The 15,910-nt window shown below is 42.0% G+C and overlaps 1 protein-coding gene across 2 annotated transcripts in view; it reads left to right on the top strand.

The window, feature by feature from the left end:
* Positions 1 to 15,910, top strand: part of sec16a (SEC16 homolog A, endoplasmic reticulum export factor) — a 106,644-nt gene that overhangs the window by 71,443 nt on the left and 19,291 nt on the right. For both annotated transcript variants that reach the window (XM_060935688.1, XM_060935689.1), the window contains exons 19-27: positions 5,534 to 5,723; positions 5,936 to 6,360; positions 6,478 to 6,525; positions 8,823 to 8,987; positions 9,174 to 9,260; positions 9,444 to 9,500; positions 9,713 to 9,848; positions 11,542 to 11,682; positions 15,365 to 15,453. In XM_060935688.1, the coding sequence (XP_060791671.1) occupies positions 5,534 to 5,723; positions 5,936 to 6,360; positions 6,478 to 6,525; positions 8,823 to 8,987; positions 9,174 to 9,260; positions 9,444 to 9,500; positions 9,713 to 9,848; positions 11,542 to 11,682; positions 15,365 to 15,453 (1,338 nt within the window). The remainder of the gene's footprint in view (positions 1 to 5,533; positions 5,724 to 5,935; positions 6,361 to 6,477; positions 6,526 to 8,822; positions 8,988 to 9,173; positions 9,261 to 9,443; positions 9,501 to 9,712; positions 9,849 to 11,541; positions 11,683 to 15,364; positions 15,454 to 15,910) is intronic.

Genomic DNA, 15,910 nt, shown 5'->3' with positions numbered 1-15,910 from the left:
GTATCATATTTATTCATATTTAAGTGAATAATCAATTCAGTCATCATAACTTGGCATTTTTAACCCAAGCGATCTAAAAGAAAAAATGTATTCAATATTTTCACTCATCTGTGAAGGAGGGGCTTTAATTCTTCATGATGTAGTTATTTTATATGTAAATCAATTTTACAAAAGCATTTGAATTGTAATAAAAAAAAATTTCCATAGTGGAGGCCAGATAAAGCAAGACGCTGTCTTTATTCTTATTAAACATGATAATATCTGTCTATCTGATGAATGTAATTTCTTTTGGACCACTAACTTGTCACTCCTGACCTGTTTGAAAATATAAAACGAGGCTTCTTAATATTGTGTTCTTAGCTATGTAGCATGGAACACAGGACTACATAGAGTGCAAATATACAATAGTGTGACACAAGTGCAAAATGTTCAATTAATACATGGGGCACTGCACACACAGAATACTGTTAGATGACTTGGCGGTAAAGATGATGAACATAGCTGTGCAGTTGCATGGTAGCAGCACATTTGACGAGAAACTAATGCAAGTACACTATCTGGGCAAAAAAAGTCACCTTTGAGATTTAAATAAACAAAGAGCCTTTGATCGGATAATTACTGCAGTGATCAATATGCTTCAGCTGGAAAAATTCTTTTAACCCGAACTGATGCAGTGAGTAGCTTCTCATCTCATTATCTCTAGCCACTTTATCCTGTTCTACAGGGTCGCAGGCGAGCTGGAGCCTATCCCAGCTGACTATGGGTGAAAGGCGGGGTACACCCTGGACAAGTCGCCAGGTCATCACAGGGCTGACACATAGACACAGACAACCATTCACACTCACATTCACACCTACGGTCAATTTAGAGTCACCAGTTAACCTAACCTGCATGTCTTTGGACTGTGGGGGAAACCGGAGCACCCGGAGGAAACCCACGCGGACACGGGGAGAACATGCAAACTCCACACAGAAAGGCCCTCGCCAGCCACGGGGCTCGAACCCGGACCTTCTTGCTGTGAGGCGACAGCGCTAACCACTACACCACCGTGCCGCCCTGAGTAGCTTCTCATTTCTTTAAAAACCATGCCAGAAGAAGTATTCCGTGGTTGTGGAAAAGATGTTACTGTGTTCCAGAAGGGTCATAGTATTGATCTGCATCAAGCAAAGAAAATTTAAGGAGATTGCTGGAATGACTGGACTTGAGTTAAAAACTGTCCAATGCATTAATAAAACTTGTAAGTATAGTGGTGAACTGTCACCTTGGCAGAAGAAATGTGGTTATACAAAGGAAAAAAAATCTTGACTGACTGACTGGCAATCACTTAAACACTTGAAGTCAAATTGTAAAAAATAGCCATGAGTTCTACTGTCAGTGTTTTTAATATTGAAAGTAAGAACGTTTCCACAAGCACTATGTGATGAGGCCTCGCAGGATTGGGACTAAACAGCCGTGTGGCCATAAGAAAACCACTTGTTAGGCCACGCCAATTTAATTAGTTGGTTCTCGGATTTTTTCAGGAAAAATATGAAGCGAGCGGGTGAAATAAAAAAAAAAAAAAAAAAAAAAAATGCTCTGATGGTAAAATTAGCGGTGGAAATAGACCAAACAATACAGGCAAACCAGTAAACAGAATTTCAATACACCTGTCAAAGATTTTACGCTTCTGTTTGCTGAATATCCTAACAATCACAAACACAGGCTTTGCAGGACTCCCCTCCACAGGCATGTTTCTTCCACAAGTCTTTATCGAAAGTGAAAGGGGCGATTTGATTGGTTTTCAACATCACATGACCTTTTGTGTTGGCGGGAGATTGATTTCGATTTTTTTTTTCATTTTGCATTTTCTTCAAGCGGCGATTCCGAGAACCAACTAATTGAATTGGTGTGGCCTTAATGAGGCTCATCGGAAGAAAAAGCTTCAGTTTGCTCAGGAGAATAAAGATTGGATTCTGGAGCGAAGGAAAAAGGTTGTGTGGTCTGATGAGTCCAGATTTGCTCTATTCCAGAGTGATGTGCATGAAGCGATGCACCCATCATGCATTGTGGCCACTGTACAAGCCTCTGGAGGCAGTGTTATGATCTGGGGTTGCTTCAGTTGGTCAGGTCGAGGCTCAGCAACATTATAGGGCAATAAAATGAAGTCAGCTGACGACCTGAATGGCCAGGTTATCACATCAGTGGATTTTTTTTTTCTTTTTCCCCTTCCCTGATGGCACAGGAATAAAATTAGGGTTCAAATTGTGAAAGAGGTGGTTCAGGAAGCATGAAGAATCATTTTTACACATGAGCTGGTCATCACAGAGTCCTGATCTTAACCCCACTGAAAAGCTTTGGGATGTGCTGGAGAAGACTTTACAGAGTGGTTCGACTTTCCCATGGAGAAGACAAGATCTCGGTGAGAAACGAATGCATCTCTTGATGGAAATGAAAGTTGTGACATTGTGTAACATTGCCATGGTGAACATGGACCATGCTCAAGGTGGTCCAACAAACTACCCCTCCCCCCAGGCAGTGTAGTTGACTGTACAAGCTGCAGTTTAGACACAAACCACTATGGGGTCATCCATAATTTTCATCATTATCATGAGCGTACAAACCGTATGCAGGGGAGGGGGTTAATGACCAGGCGTACACTTTTTAAAAATGAAAAAATGATGATCCGTCAATGTGCGAATCGATGGCCGCCATGTTAAAAATTTCGCGCCACATCGGTGTTGCCAGCTAGCTCTACACGCTTTCTTTCTTCAATACAACAACAATGGCTGACCCAGATTTTGACCGCATTTACAAATTTGTGAATAGTAGAAATATTGCTATTCACAAGACTCCTTCAAACGAGTACGAGCAGTTTTTAAACGTTTGTTTCCTGCATTCATCTGAGAAGCGGCAGGAGGCAGTTAGGGCAGGACAGGCTGCTTGGAAAGAATCAAAAACGAACGTTTCAAAGCAAGCTGAGCTGTGCCGGCAAGCGATCGTCTAGATGGAAAAAATCAAGTCGACTTTTACAATTTGGGACTATTTCTCTCGTAAAACGGTACGTAGGATATCATATGGGTATTTTGTACTTGCGTCAGCAGTCAGTTGAATTTTATACAGTCAGTCGTCTTTTCTTCCATTTCAGAATGAAAGCCCTGCATGACCAGTCCCAGCTCCAATTTGAACTGCTGGTGTGATTTTGTCAAGTGTTCTTCACATCCTGGAGTGAATTTTGTTTTATTCTTTATTTTCAACATTTAATCTGGGGCCAAAAACAGTGACTCTCTTTTAAGGGGAGCTGTTTCCTTTGGGCTCCTCATGAACAATGGATTTCCTATTGTTCATGAGGAGCCAAATGGCAACAGCTCCCCTTAAAAAGACAGTCTCTAATTTTCAAAAATGAATCGCCTGCTTTCTATGAAAACTTCTGGACCCGGCTTGTGTCTTCTTTTCTTCTTTTGTGAATCTTTGTATTGTCCTGTCATCCGATTTTAATAAAAAGTAATACAAGACATGGTTTTATTTTGAATTCCTATTCCACGTCGATCCATCATTTTTTTTTGTCCGCTAATGTACACTTTTTTTGGGGGAGGGGTTGCTCAAAAGTCGACTCTTTGTAGACTCATGATGATGATTAAATTATGGATGACCCCTAAGAGGGCCGAAGAGTACTTGTTGGTGTAATTTTATCAGAATCAAGTTTATTGCCAAGTACGTTCTCGCATACAAGGAATTTGCTTTGGTGATTGGTACTTGAACAGTTAAAACAAAAGTAGCTGTATACATAGAATAAAAAAATAGAAGAATCGGAAATATACGAATTTGAAAGTGGATGGTATTTAAGGGGCATGTGCATGGGTTGTTGAAGTCCAAGCTGTACAGTACTTCCTGGAATGTGTAAAAATAGGTCACATGATGAAGATGGAGAAGAGACATGATAAAATTGCATGAGAGGAAGATGACTCATAACCAAACTGTACAGTGTGTGCCAGAATGTGCATTAAAGGTTCAGAGAACGGAGATGTATGACATGACCTTGAAATGTGCAAAATCACAGTTCAGAGACAAAATGCATTAATGTTACAGATTGGAAGTGTGAGGTTAGTCAGTGGGGGGTTCTGACCTTATTGATGAGGCCAGCTGCAGTGGGGAAACAGCTGACCTTCTGGCGTGAAGTTTCGGTTCTAATGGATGGCAACTTCCTATGAGAGGGGAGCGATTCGAAAAGTTTGTGTCTGGGGTGAGAGGGGTCGGCCACAATCCTTTCAGCTCTCCTCAGGGTCCTGGACTCATTGTAGCCAATCGTCCTCTCAGCAGAACGAATGGTGTGCTGCAGTCTGCCCTTGTCCCTGGCAGTGGTAGCAGCGTACCAGACGGTGATGGAGGAGGTGAGGATGGACTCGGTGGTGGTGTAAAAGTGCACCATCATTGTCTTTAGCAGATCAAACTTCTTCAGCTGCTGCAGGAAGTACATTCTTTGCTGTGCTTTCTTGGTGAGAGAGCAGGTATTCGTCTCCCACTTAAGATCCTAGGTGATTATAGTGCCCAGGAAGCAGAAATACTCTTGTTTATCACTCAGCAAGCCCTGCTATCAACAGGGCAAATAACACGAGAGAGGGTGAACACTAGCTAGTTCATCGGTCAGCAAGCCCCGCTATCAACAGAGCAATGAACATAGCGTGCCACTCAGTTCTCTGGGTGGAGTCTTGCCAAATGACGATTGAAGTTCGAGGTCGTCCCTGTCGTCTCCTCGATAGTTCTTCTACATATGGAACACATAGCAGTGCATTTTTTTCCCCACTGCACGAGAAGTCTGTGTAAGCAAAGGGGACAACCCTAATGGCATTCTTTCCAGGCATTTTAGCACCGTTAACGTTAGTTTGTTCCTGACCATGATGTATCAACAGGTGAATGTGCGTTCTCTGGCACAAAATTACTGTAAAAATTAATGTAGATATAAATATCTTGTGCCAAATTATTGTGGCACGTTACAAAAAATAAAGAAAAAATCCGAGTCGTCAGCGCTCAAGTCCAAGTCAAGTCACGAGTCCTTAAAATTAGGGCACGAGTTGGACTTGAGTCCGAGTCCTGGACTCGAGTGCTACAAGCCTGGTGGTGGGTGGATGGGCCTCCTGAGGTGTGAAGTTGTAGAGACACCCTGACAGTAGTAGAGGTGGAGTAGGTGGGGGTGGTGGGCTGGAGTGTGGAGCCACAGGAGATGTTATCAGGACAGTCCCATTGCCTTTCAAAGTGACAGTAGAACTCATTCAGTTGGTTGGCCAGGCACAAGTCGTTAACGAAGTGGGGGGGGGGCGCTGAAGGTTTGTAGTTTGCGATCTGTCTGAGCCCTTTCCAGACAGACATAGTGTCATTATGAACTGAAATGCAGGGTTACATGGTAGCTTTCTTGTCTGATTGGTGCATATGTAGGGAATTTTCTAATTCCTCTTAAAAGGGAGTGAAGGTGCATACTGCTGAGAGATAGCAGAGATTGGTTACAAGGAACAATAAGATATATATTCTCTCTCTCTCTCTCTCTCTCTTTCTTTTACAGGATGGTGTGATAACATTGCGTACAGATCGCAGTACTCCCCAGCCATCTGCCTGTACTACACCAAGCTCAGAAGACCAAGCTAGTCCTGCTGAAGCGTCATCTTTTATCTCTGACCCCTACAACCCCCTCATGACTGCCCTTATGCCCCAGCCTGGCCCATCCACGCCAGGGGTGCAGCTCATGCCACCAGGTGTGTGTCTTTTAGTCAAATTTCTCCAACAAGGTCCATCATTCTTTTCTAATATGATGAGCCAATATTAGGTTTTAGTCACATCAGTATGCTTTATTCTCACCTTAATCCAATAGACTTGTTCCTAAGAAGTACTGCTTTAATCATAAAGAGGCTCATAATGAGTTCCTCTGGCTCCCCTCCATGGTCTCATAAGTTGGTTTCTCTTCCAGCTCCAGCAACTATTTTGCAAGATGGGGCTGTTTCTCTGCAGCACGGCCCTCCCGCCACTGAAGGTGTCCCATTTAACCCAGCTGCCCCTGCTCCACCCCAGCCTGGCTTCATCCTTCAATACCAGGCTGGAGACCAGGCATCATATCCATCTGTGCCAGCCCAGAGTCCCATCCTTTTGCCCTCTGGCATGCCTCCAGAAATGCGCCACTACACACCCATGGAAATGCCTCCTCAGATGCCTCCCCAGATGTCACCTCAGCTTCTCCCCCAGATGCCTCCCCATTTGCCTCTCCATGTTCCACACCAGATTCCTGGGGTAGAATCTACACCAACACCTCCATCTCCACAGCAGTTACCTCAGCCATCGTCACCTTCCCATGCTCCACCTCCCCAGATGGACTTCTATGACAACATGGCACAGATGGTGAGTTGTTTTTTTTTTTTAAATACACCAAAAAATAAGTATAGATGTTGTATTCTTTTTTTTTTTTTTTTAAATATATAATAAAACAAACAATGGCCCCTACTGATTTGTGTTTAGAGTACAGGAAGAAGATCCAGGACCACGTCGCAGTCTTCAGTGCACAGGGTATGATATCTGTCTTTATTTCTGTTTAAATTAGTGGTAGAACATGTACCGTATTTTTTGGGCGATAAGGCGCACCGGATTATATGGCGCACTGTGAATTAACGTGTCTATGTTCACACATTAGGCGCACCGGATTGTAAGGCGCATTAAGCAAAACAACACAGTCCGGTAAATCAAACTTTATTCCACTCAGTTGTAGCAACAAATACCGGTACAGAAAAATACACTCACTTATTGATTCATTCCTCTTCCAACCCGCTTCGTAAGCATGCCTCTTAACAGGTGCCATTTTGGGGGGTCCTTTTACATACACACAAATGTACTGTAATATAATGTTGAAGCACAGTACGTATTACGTATAAAAAGTGGCGGGGGTAAGCGTACTAAACACTGTTCTCTGATTGGTTTATTGTTGCTAGCGTGTACTCCGGGCCCGGGCTGCCTTACATGAATGCACTTCTAGTTTAGACATTACAGTCAGGCAGTCTTATAGACTGCTCAGGGGTCCTGTTACGGGGCCGATCAGGTAGTGACACAGCATACCATAATGCTCCGAATATCCATTAAGCGGAGCGGCTTCGTTGCTTACTAAAGTCGTACTTACACATTTCGACAAATTTTTGAGTGCATTGTACCACATAAAATCGGTCAGTAAGCACAACAAGTAATCATACATAAGGCGCGCTGGATTATAAGGCGCACTGTCAATTTTTGAGAAAATTTAAGGATTTTAAGTGCGCCTTATAGTCCCAAAAATACGGTAATAAAATATTTAGAGTATAATGCAGTTAATAGTAATATAATGGTATGCATCAAAACTCCAAAGCATTGTTTCTTTAAACTTTATGTAGTATGCACTCACCAGCCACTTTATTAGGAACAACTGTACATCTGCACATTGACACAGTTATCCAGCCAATCATGTTGCAGTAGTGCAGTGTGTAAAAAAAAAAAAAAAAAAAAATTGCAGATACAAAGCAAGCGTTTGATTTGTTCAGTATGGGGGGAAGAAATGCATGCGTGTGTTCTCAGTGACTTTGACAGTGGCATTGTTCTCAATGCCAGGTGAGTATCAAATATTTCATTTGAGTATTTCAGACCCTGCGAGTTTTACACACAGCAGTCGGTTGAGTTTTAACAGAAAAGGTTCTAGTAACTCGGATGAATGTCTTTTCATGTCTAGCGATGAACAGAAAAGCATCTCGGAATGCATAACATGTTGAACGTTGAGGAAAATGGACTACAACAGCAAAATGGGAATCTGACGCTACATTGCACACAACCTCACTGAATCATTCAGACCAGACAATCTTCAATAGTCCTGTTTCAGTGTTCAAGTGAACCTGTGCGCACTGGAGCATCAGATTCCTTTCGATTGAAAAGAAATGGACCCTGATGTGCTGCTGGAGCACATCTACTTTGTTTTGCTGAGATGCTTTTCAGCTCACCACAGGTGTAAAGAGTGAGTTACTGTAGCCTTCCTGTCAGTGCAGACCAGTCCGGCTCTGACTTTATTATTCGTCACATGCACACTTCAAGCACAGTGAAATTCATCCTCTGCATTTAACCCATCTGAAGCAGTGAACACGCACGCGCGCGCACACCCAGAGCGCCTGGAGCGCCCGGGGAGCAGTCAGGGGTTCGGTACCTTGCTCAAGGGCACCAAGGCCGCCCCACGTCAACCTAACGGCATGTCTTTGGACTGTGGGGGAAACCGGAGCACCCGGAGGAAACCCACGCAGACACGGGGAGAACATGCAAACTCCACACAGAAAGGCCCTCGCCGGCCACTGGGTTCGAACCTGGAACCTTCTTGCTGTGAGGCGACCGTGCTAACCACTACACCACCGTGCCGCCCCATAAAGTTATCTGCGTTGGCCGGGAATCAAACCTGGGTCACCTGCTTGGAAGGCAGCTATGCTCACCACTATACCACCAACGCACGTCTCTCATCAGTAAGGTGTTTCTGCTTACAGAACCGTCACTCACATTTTTGTTTTTCACACTGTTACAGTACTGTAATCACGATGGACCATTGTCTGTGGAAAATCCCAGGAGCTCAGCCTCCAATAATAATGGCACTGATGACCATGACTGGTTCAGTTACTCTGATCACATTTTCCCCGGTTCTGTTGTTCGATATGAACAGGAACATTAATAAAGCTATTGACCTGTTATTCATTGTGCTGTTGCCATGTGATTGGCTGATTGGATAATTGCACGTATGAACAGGGGTACAGGTGTTCCTATGAAAGTGGCCAGTGAAAACTCACTTTAACCTTTGCCTCCTCAATCAGATACCTGGACGTCGCTCTCGCACTACGTCAGAGTCGTCTTCTCATTCGGCAGGACGAGAACGCAGCAACTCCGTAGTCCATCCGAGCTCTCCTCCTCCTCCACCGATACCAGAGGCTCCTGTCCAGGAAGTACCTAGGAAAACTAAGAAAGATTCTCCCAAAAAGGTAGTCATACATATGCTGAGAGTCGATTTGGATGGCGAAATTTGAAAAACTTGTATAAAATGAAACTTTTTAAACAACTTTTATTTAAAAAAAAAAAAAAAGCATTAAGGACAAAATTAAAACACTTGTCATCATGCCTTTAACTTTTATTTAAAAAAACAAACAAACAAACCTCTGTCTTCTCAGGGAGGAGGAGGAGGAGGAGGCATCTTCGGCTGGTTCTACCGAAGGGGCAAGAATGAAGTTCATCTCCCAGATGACAAGAACAAATCTGTAAGAGACTTCTGCTTATACTTCCTCCATTTTTCTTTCTTTGTCTTCCCCGTCTCATGTTTTCCTCAGACCTTTTCAGGTGGTGCACTTCGTGATTTTTATCAAGCCAATTCAAAATAGGCTTATTGACGGGGCTTTAAGTAGTGTGGCTAATAAATAATAATGTAATAACTTCCCTGATAGATTGTTTGGGATGAAAAGAAGCAGAGATGGGTGAATCTGGATGAACCAGAGGAGGAGGTGGGTGTATGTGTGTGTGTGTGTGTATATATATGTGTGTGTATGTATGTATGTGTGTGTGTGTGTGTGTATATATATATATATATATATATATATATATATATATATATATATATAAAATAAAAATAATTTTTTTTGTACTTGTATAATCACACTATACCCATGTTACCTTGTGGATTGCATTAAATTGTCTGAATGTCTCTTGTGTTTAGAACAAGCCACCTCCCCCTCCTCCCTCAATGTTTCCAAAAGCTCCATCAGGCATCATGGGGATTGGACCTGGAATGGGCGGACCACCAAGTGGACCGGCTGCAGGGCCATCTGTTAATATGTTCTCCAGGAAAGCAGGTGAAACGCTCGCGTCTCCACTTTGTGCACGTTTTTGCGATTGTACAGAAACACCTTTCATGGGACAGGATGTGAAATTTCAGCTTAATAAAATGGATCTATAAATAGACTAGTTTAAGAAAGCATCAACAACCACATAGTTTTGGTTATGGATGTCTTTTGACAATCTTGTGGTGACTTTGTTATATAGTGCATAGCAGGCTATCTTTCTATAAATCGTCATGTCACACGCTGAAGACATAAAGTCCACAAGTTGGCACAATATTCATTCATCTCATCATCTGTAGCCGCTTTATCCTGTTCTACAGGGTCGCAGGCAAGCTGGAGCCTATCCCAGCTGACTACGGGCGAAAGGCGGGGTACACCCTGGACAAGTCGCCAGGTCATCACAGGGCTGACACATAGACACAGACAACCATTCACACTCACATTCACACCTACGGTCAATTTAGAGTCACCAGTTAACCTAACCTGCATGTCTTTGGACTGTGGGGGAAACCGGAGCACCCGGAGGAAACCCACGCGGACACGGGGAGAACATGCAAACTCCACACAGAAAGGCCCTCGCCGGCCACGGGGCTCGAACCCGGACCTTCTTGCTGTGAGGCGACAGCGCTAACCACTACACCACCGTGCTGCCCACTGGCACAATATTATTATTTTGAAATATGAATTTGATAGTGGCTGATGAGACAAAAGCCAGAGAAGGCTTTCAGGCTTGGCACTTTCTGTTTTAAGTAAATGAGCTTGGTGGTCACTCTTGCATTGTGTTCAAAGAATGCGCACACACACACACACACACACACACACACACACACACACACACACAAAAAAAACCCTGCAGTGCTGAATGTGACCGAGTGAAAGTGTGTGGTATAAAGCATGGGTTTTCAAAGTGTGGGAGAGTCAGCCCCCCCTCAGAGAGCAAATAAACAACAGCGCCCCCCTTATAGTTTTTGTTGTTGCTATACTTTAATGTTCCATTCGTATTTAAAAAAAAAAGGTTGTTGTACACATTTTTATTTTTTTCTTTTACACATTTTAAACATCTGTGCTTTTTTTAAAACATCTTTTTTTACACATTTAAAACATGAGCTTTATTAAAACATCTTTTTTTTACACATTTTAAACATCTGTGCTTTTTTAAAACATCTTGTTTTACACATTTTAAACATCTCATAGCATCGTTAGCTAGCACCTCTTGGCAAACAACACACTGTGGCAGTGGAGCATCTTCAGATCCAGTCCATGAAAATCCAAACTTTAAATAATCGTAGTCATACTTCCTTCTTTTTTTTGCTTGGCCCAGACTCTGTCTCCTCACTCACTGTAGCTTTAGGTACTAAAAATCGATCCATTTTGTCTCTGGCAAAGGCTAGCTGAAGTTCGCTAAATGTCTGCAATCGTAACTTATTCTGGTTTATTTTTCCTCACGTTGCCCCCCCCGAAGAACTCTGGCGCCCCCTAGGGGAGGCACGCCCCACACTTTGAAAAGCCCTGGTATAAAGCATAAGGGAGCAAAGTTTAAAGACAAACCACATTTACTGGTTGTAAATAAAAGGAATCAGGATCAGTCCATATTCTTAACTGAACACTGTTAAGGAAGCGCATCTCTGCACATCAAACCCTGCTTTAAAGAAAAGGAAAAAAATGCACTTCATATGAAATCAGGGTCGATCTCTTTTACTCTCAGGTACGAAGGCCCGGTATGTGGACGTGTTGAATCCGGGCCGTCGTAATTCCAACCCTACCTCTGCTGTTGCTCCACCCGCTGATCTGTTTGCTCCTCTTGCACCCATGACCATGCCAGCAAACCTCTTTGTTCCCACCGCAGGTATGGTGTGTGTTAGGGGTGTATCTGTGTCTTTTGATTTTAAACCTAAATTTGACGCAGCCTCAACCAGAGTTTTTTCTCCTCTTAAAAAAAAAAAAACACAAAATTTTCAAATAGACGTGTACCGGACTGTTTTAAATACCGCTCATGCAGTTCTTATTTTTTGTCTGTACCTACTTGTAACATTTAGTTGCTTCTCTTTCCCAAAATAGAAACAAAGTCGTAACCCAATTTAAACCACTACAAGCCTGACCATGTGGTTACAAAGGATGAATGCTATAAAACTCCTCCTATCTGTTTGTGTATCCATTTAGAACACATTCTGTTCATTCTGAATACTGTGTTCATGTTTGGTTACATCCCTGATGTGTGTCCTGTTGGATTTGTTAGGTTCTTATAAATAATCGGCATAAAGATTATCAATCATTATAAAGTTGTGCATGTTGTACGTGTGAAGACCAGGTTTTCTGTCAAGATAGGTGATTTATTAACGTGTGTGATATATAAAATACGATCAGTTGCAGGATCCAGGGGTACAAAGGTGTGTAACATGAGAAAAATGAACAATTTCACAAAGTCACTTATCTGTCATCAGAATATTGATTGATTTTTATTAGATTTGATCATGAGAATAAATATTTTAGTCATTTTGAGAGACTATCTACCATATTGTTTGTTTTTAACTGATTCCCAGAATGCACTGTGGGTGTGGTCTTTTGAGATTTTCACGTTTGTGGTCTAAGATTTGCATTCTTGTGCAGAAATCATGCAAGTTCATTTTTATTTCTAAAAAGAAGACATTATTTCCTCATGCTGGCTAGGCACAAGCTTGAACCTTCTTTCCCTTGCTTTTTCAGCCAGCGCCTCCTAGTTTTTCTCATAATACTCTTTTTTTTTTTTTTTCTTCAAGTTCTTTTTTCCTTTTTTTTTCTAAATCGCTATTGAATTCGTAGAATCTTCCATTGTAGTGATGTTTCGCAAGCGAAACGTAAGAAGTCACGTCATCTTCGCTAGTCACACAAAGTTTAGCAAGGCTGTTCGTCACATCTATTGTTATTAGGGGTACTATTATATTAGCCCTCCTCTAACAGTTCATCAAAGACCTTCACACGAAGAAGAAATGGCCGCGAAGTGAGCGGAGTAGTAGTAAGTTCGAACCTTTTTGTTTACCACACTCGCTTGCTTTGTAAACCGATACTGCCAAAGCAATTTTTAGATATCGCTGATCGAATATGCGTTCGGGGTTTCAGAACATGTAATTTTGGGAGCTGTTTACGATGGAATCAAGAAGATTTGGTACCAAAAGAACATTTGGGATACGAGAGTGACAGTTCAAGCTTTGCTGTTGTTAAGACACATTGTACGCGATCCCGAGAAAGCATTTTTCAAAGCAAAATGGCTGAGTTTTCCTGCAATTTTTATCTACATAAATGCGTTCGGGGTTGAGAATTCAATGTAATTTTGGAACCGTTATTAGAAGTAGAAAGCTGAAAATTTGCAAGCGGTAAGTAAATCGTATGAGAACTCTTGTGTATTTTTTTTGGAAGAGAACTTTAGCGTGTATGAAGTTAAAACTTGGGGATTTATTTTATATACACTACCGTTCAAAAGTTTGGGGTCACTTTGAAATTTCCTTATTTTTGAAAGAAAAGCACTGTTCTTTTCAATGAAGATCACTTTAAACTAATCAGAAATGCACTCTATACATTGCTAATGTGGTAAATGACTCTTCTAGCTGCAAATGTCTGGTTTTTGGTGCAATATCTCCATAGGTGTATAGAGGCCCATTTCCAGCAACTCTCACTCCAGTGTTCTAATGGTACAATGTGTTTGCTCATTGCCTCAGAAGGCTAATGGATGATTAGAAAACCCTTGTACAATCATGTTAGCACAGCTGAAAACAGTTGAGCTCTTTAGAGAAGCTATAGAGATCTTGCAGTCACGTGACCGGAAAGTTAACAGCCGCCATCTTGTCGGTAAAAAACACCGCTGAATATGGATCAATTTCAACTGACGGACTACACGGCTCATTTTTCTAATGAACAGATAACTAGATATATGTCTAAAATAAACGATCTACAGATTAGTGACCCTTATGGCTTACCGGACGTAGTTTTCACGACCGTGTCAGTGGATGTTGAACTGCCAGAGGTGGAATACCCAGACGTGTATAATTACCTCATTAACTTTCCCTCGCTGTTCAGTGGTGAAGCACTGCGTGCTTATAAATCTCTGGACAGTTATCTTTACAGAAATTCAGGATCTGTCAGCCACGGCATCTTGTAAACAAGAAAATAACAATCCTCATTGGACGGGTAAGTCACTTAAGTATTACTAGTACTGATACTAGATATATCAGTAGTATCTAGTATAGCACTGACCAGCCGATTATAGAATAAGGTAATTCTAGCTGTAATTCCAAATCGTCCGTCTTGTTTACCATGGATCTGGCGTTGGAAAGATAGAGGCTTGGCAGTGGAGATTTGAGTGGCTATTTTCTGAGCTTAGTCAACAGGCCGGCTCTGCCTGCAGCCTCGCTTTTGCTTCCGCTCCCGACGCCGCCTCCTTCGCCTGCCAGACCCGATAACAATCCACGGAGACCCCGCTGGTCTCGCTATCTTGTCCGGAATGTTGTGCATGCGATGGAAATCGCTACAAACCGTCATTTTCTGCTGGAAACCAATGTCCAGTAAGTCCATACGGTTGTAGTGGATATTGAAGTCCGATACAGACGAACAACACGCAAAAATACACACAAAAAACATAAACGTGCACAGGTCGGGAGAGCTTGTAGCCGCAGCCGTTGTAGTAGAATTGTATATAGTAGGGTTTTCCAGAAGAAAAGGTAGAAGTAGAAGCAGAAGTAGAACCAGAAGTAGAAGTAGAAGGCGGAAATATGGCGTTTGACTGACAAGATGGCGTCTGTTACAATCTGGATCGGCTGTGACGTCACATGCAAGTGCTCCATAAAACTGACCTTCCTTTGAGCAGATTGAGTTTCTGGAGCATCACATTTGTGGGGTCGATTAAATGCTCAAAATGGCCAGAAAAATGTCTTGACTATATTTTCTATTAATTTTAAAACTTATGGTGGTAAATAAAAGTGTGACTTTTCATGGAAAACACAAAATTGTCTGGGTGACCCCAAACTTTTGAATGGTAGTGTATGAGTATAATTAAAAAGAGCGTTACATAATGCGCGTTTTGTTATTTTGCTTGAAATATTGCATTCTCGAGTTCCATATTCTCCAGTTTGAGTCTGTATTGTTAGCGTAATAGTCAGTGTAAAATTCATTCAAAAAATGAAGAAAATTGATGCATTTTTAAAAAAAATAGCAAGTAAAAGTTCTGTTGGCGAGTGGCTTTCATGTTATGCATTACATCGGAATTTAGCTCAAATTTCCAAATACTAAAATCACTTAAAAAAAACAACAAAACTTTGGTTGTATTCCTATAACTTTTGGTGTGGAAGTAGTTTTCCCTTCTAGTAACCTGTGTGAGCAGTACCGATTTTATTGCCCTCTTCGTTGTTGCATATTTTAACAATATATACATGGTATACATCTTGTACCCCTGGATCCTGCAACTGATAACATGTATAAAAAAAACCACACTGTATATTACTGATGCCTGTGATAGGATTTACTACATACATCACTTCTTGTTTTATACATCATCTCAGCTCCCGATGACCAGCAGCCAGTGGAGGGAAGTGTTCCAGACAGCAGTGGAAACACAGAACACACACAGCCCAACTCAACAGTTCCACAGGTGTGTGTATATACGTACACAGAGTCAGTATTTTTAATAAACTTTGTGATATTACACAATCGTGCATATTATTTAAGTCTGACAAAAATGATTTAATTGATTGTCCACACTGGCCCCCACCCTAACACGCGTAGTTTATGAGCCATTTTACGTCTTTATCAGGGTGATATTACTGATGTAGCTCCAATACCAAAACAAAATAGTCAATGTCAGCAAATATGTGCCGTTTCTTTATTAAAGGGAACGTTGTGTACATTATTCTTTTGGATATTTCCCCATTTCCACCCTCATTTGGTCTTGGACAACGCCCACCCAACAGCCAGCTCTCACTTATCACAGAACACCGACCAACCAGGGAGGGTGAAGACAAATGATCACTTTCTCCAAAACCCCCCCCCAAGCACGAATTCAGCTAACGGCTTTTCAAGCAGCTGCTCATGCTGAGTCACAGGGCAGG

The sequence above is a fragment of the Neoarius graeffei genome, chromosome 12, assembly GCF_027579695.1.
Source record: "Neoarius graeffei isolate fNeoGra1 chromosome 12, fNeoGra1.pri, whole genome shotgun sequence".
Lineage (NCBI taxonomy): Eukaryota > Metazoa > Chordata > Actinopteri > Siluriformes > Ariidae > Neoarius > Neoarius graeffei.
The sequence above is the reverse complement of the archived record's forward strand: the minus strand, read 5'-3'. Positions and strand labels throughout refer to the sequence as shown.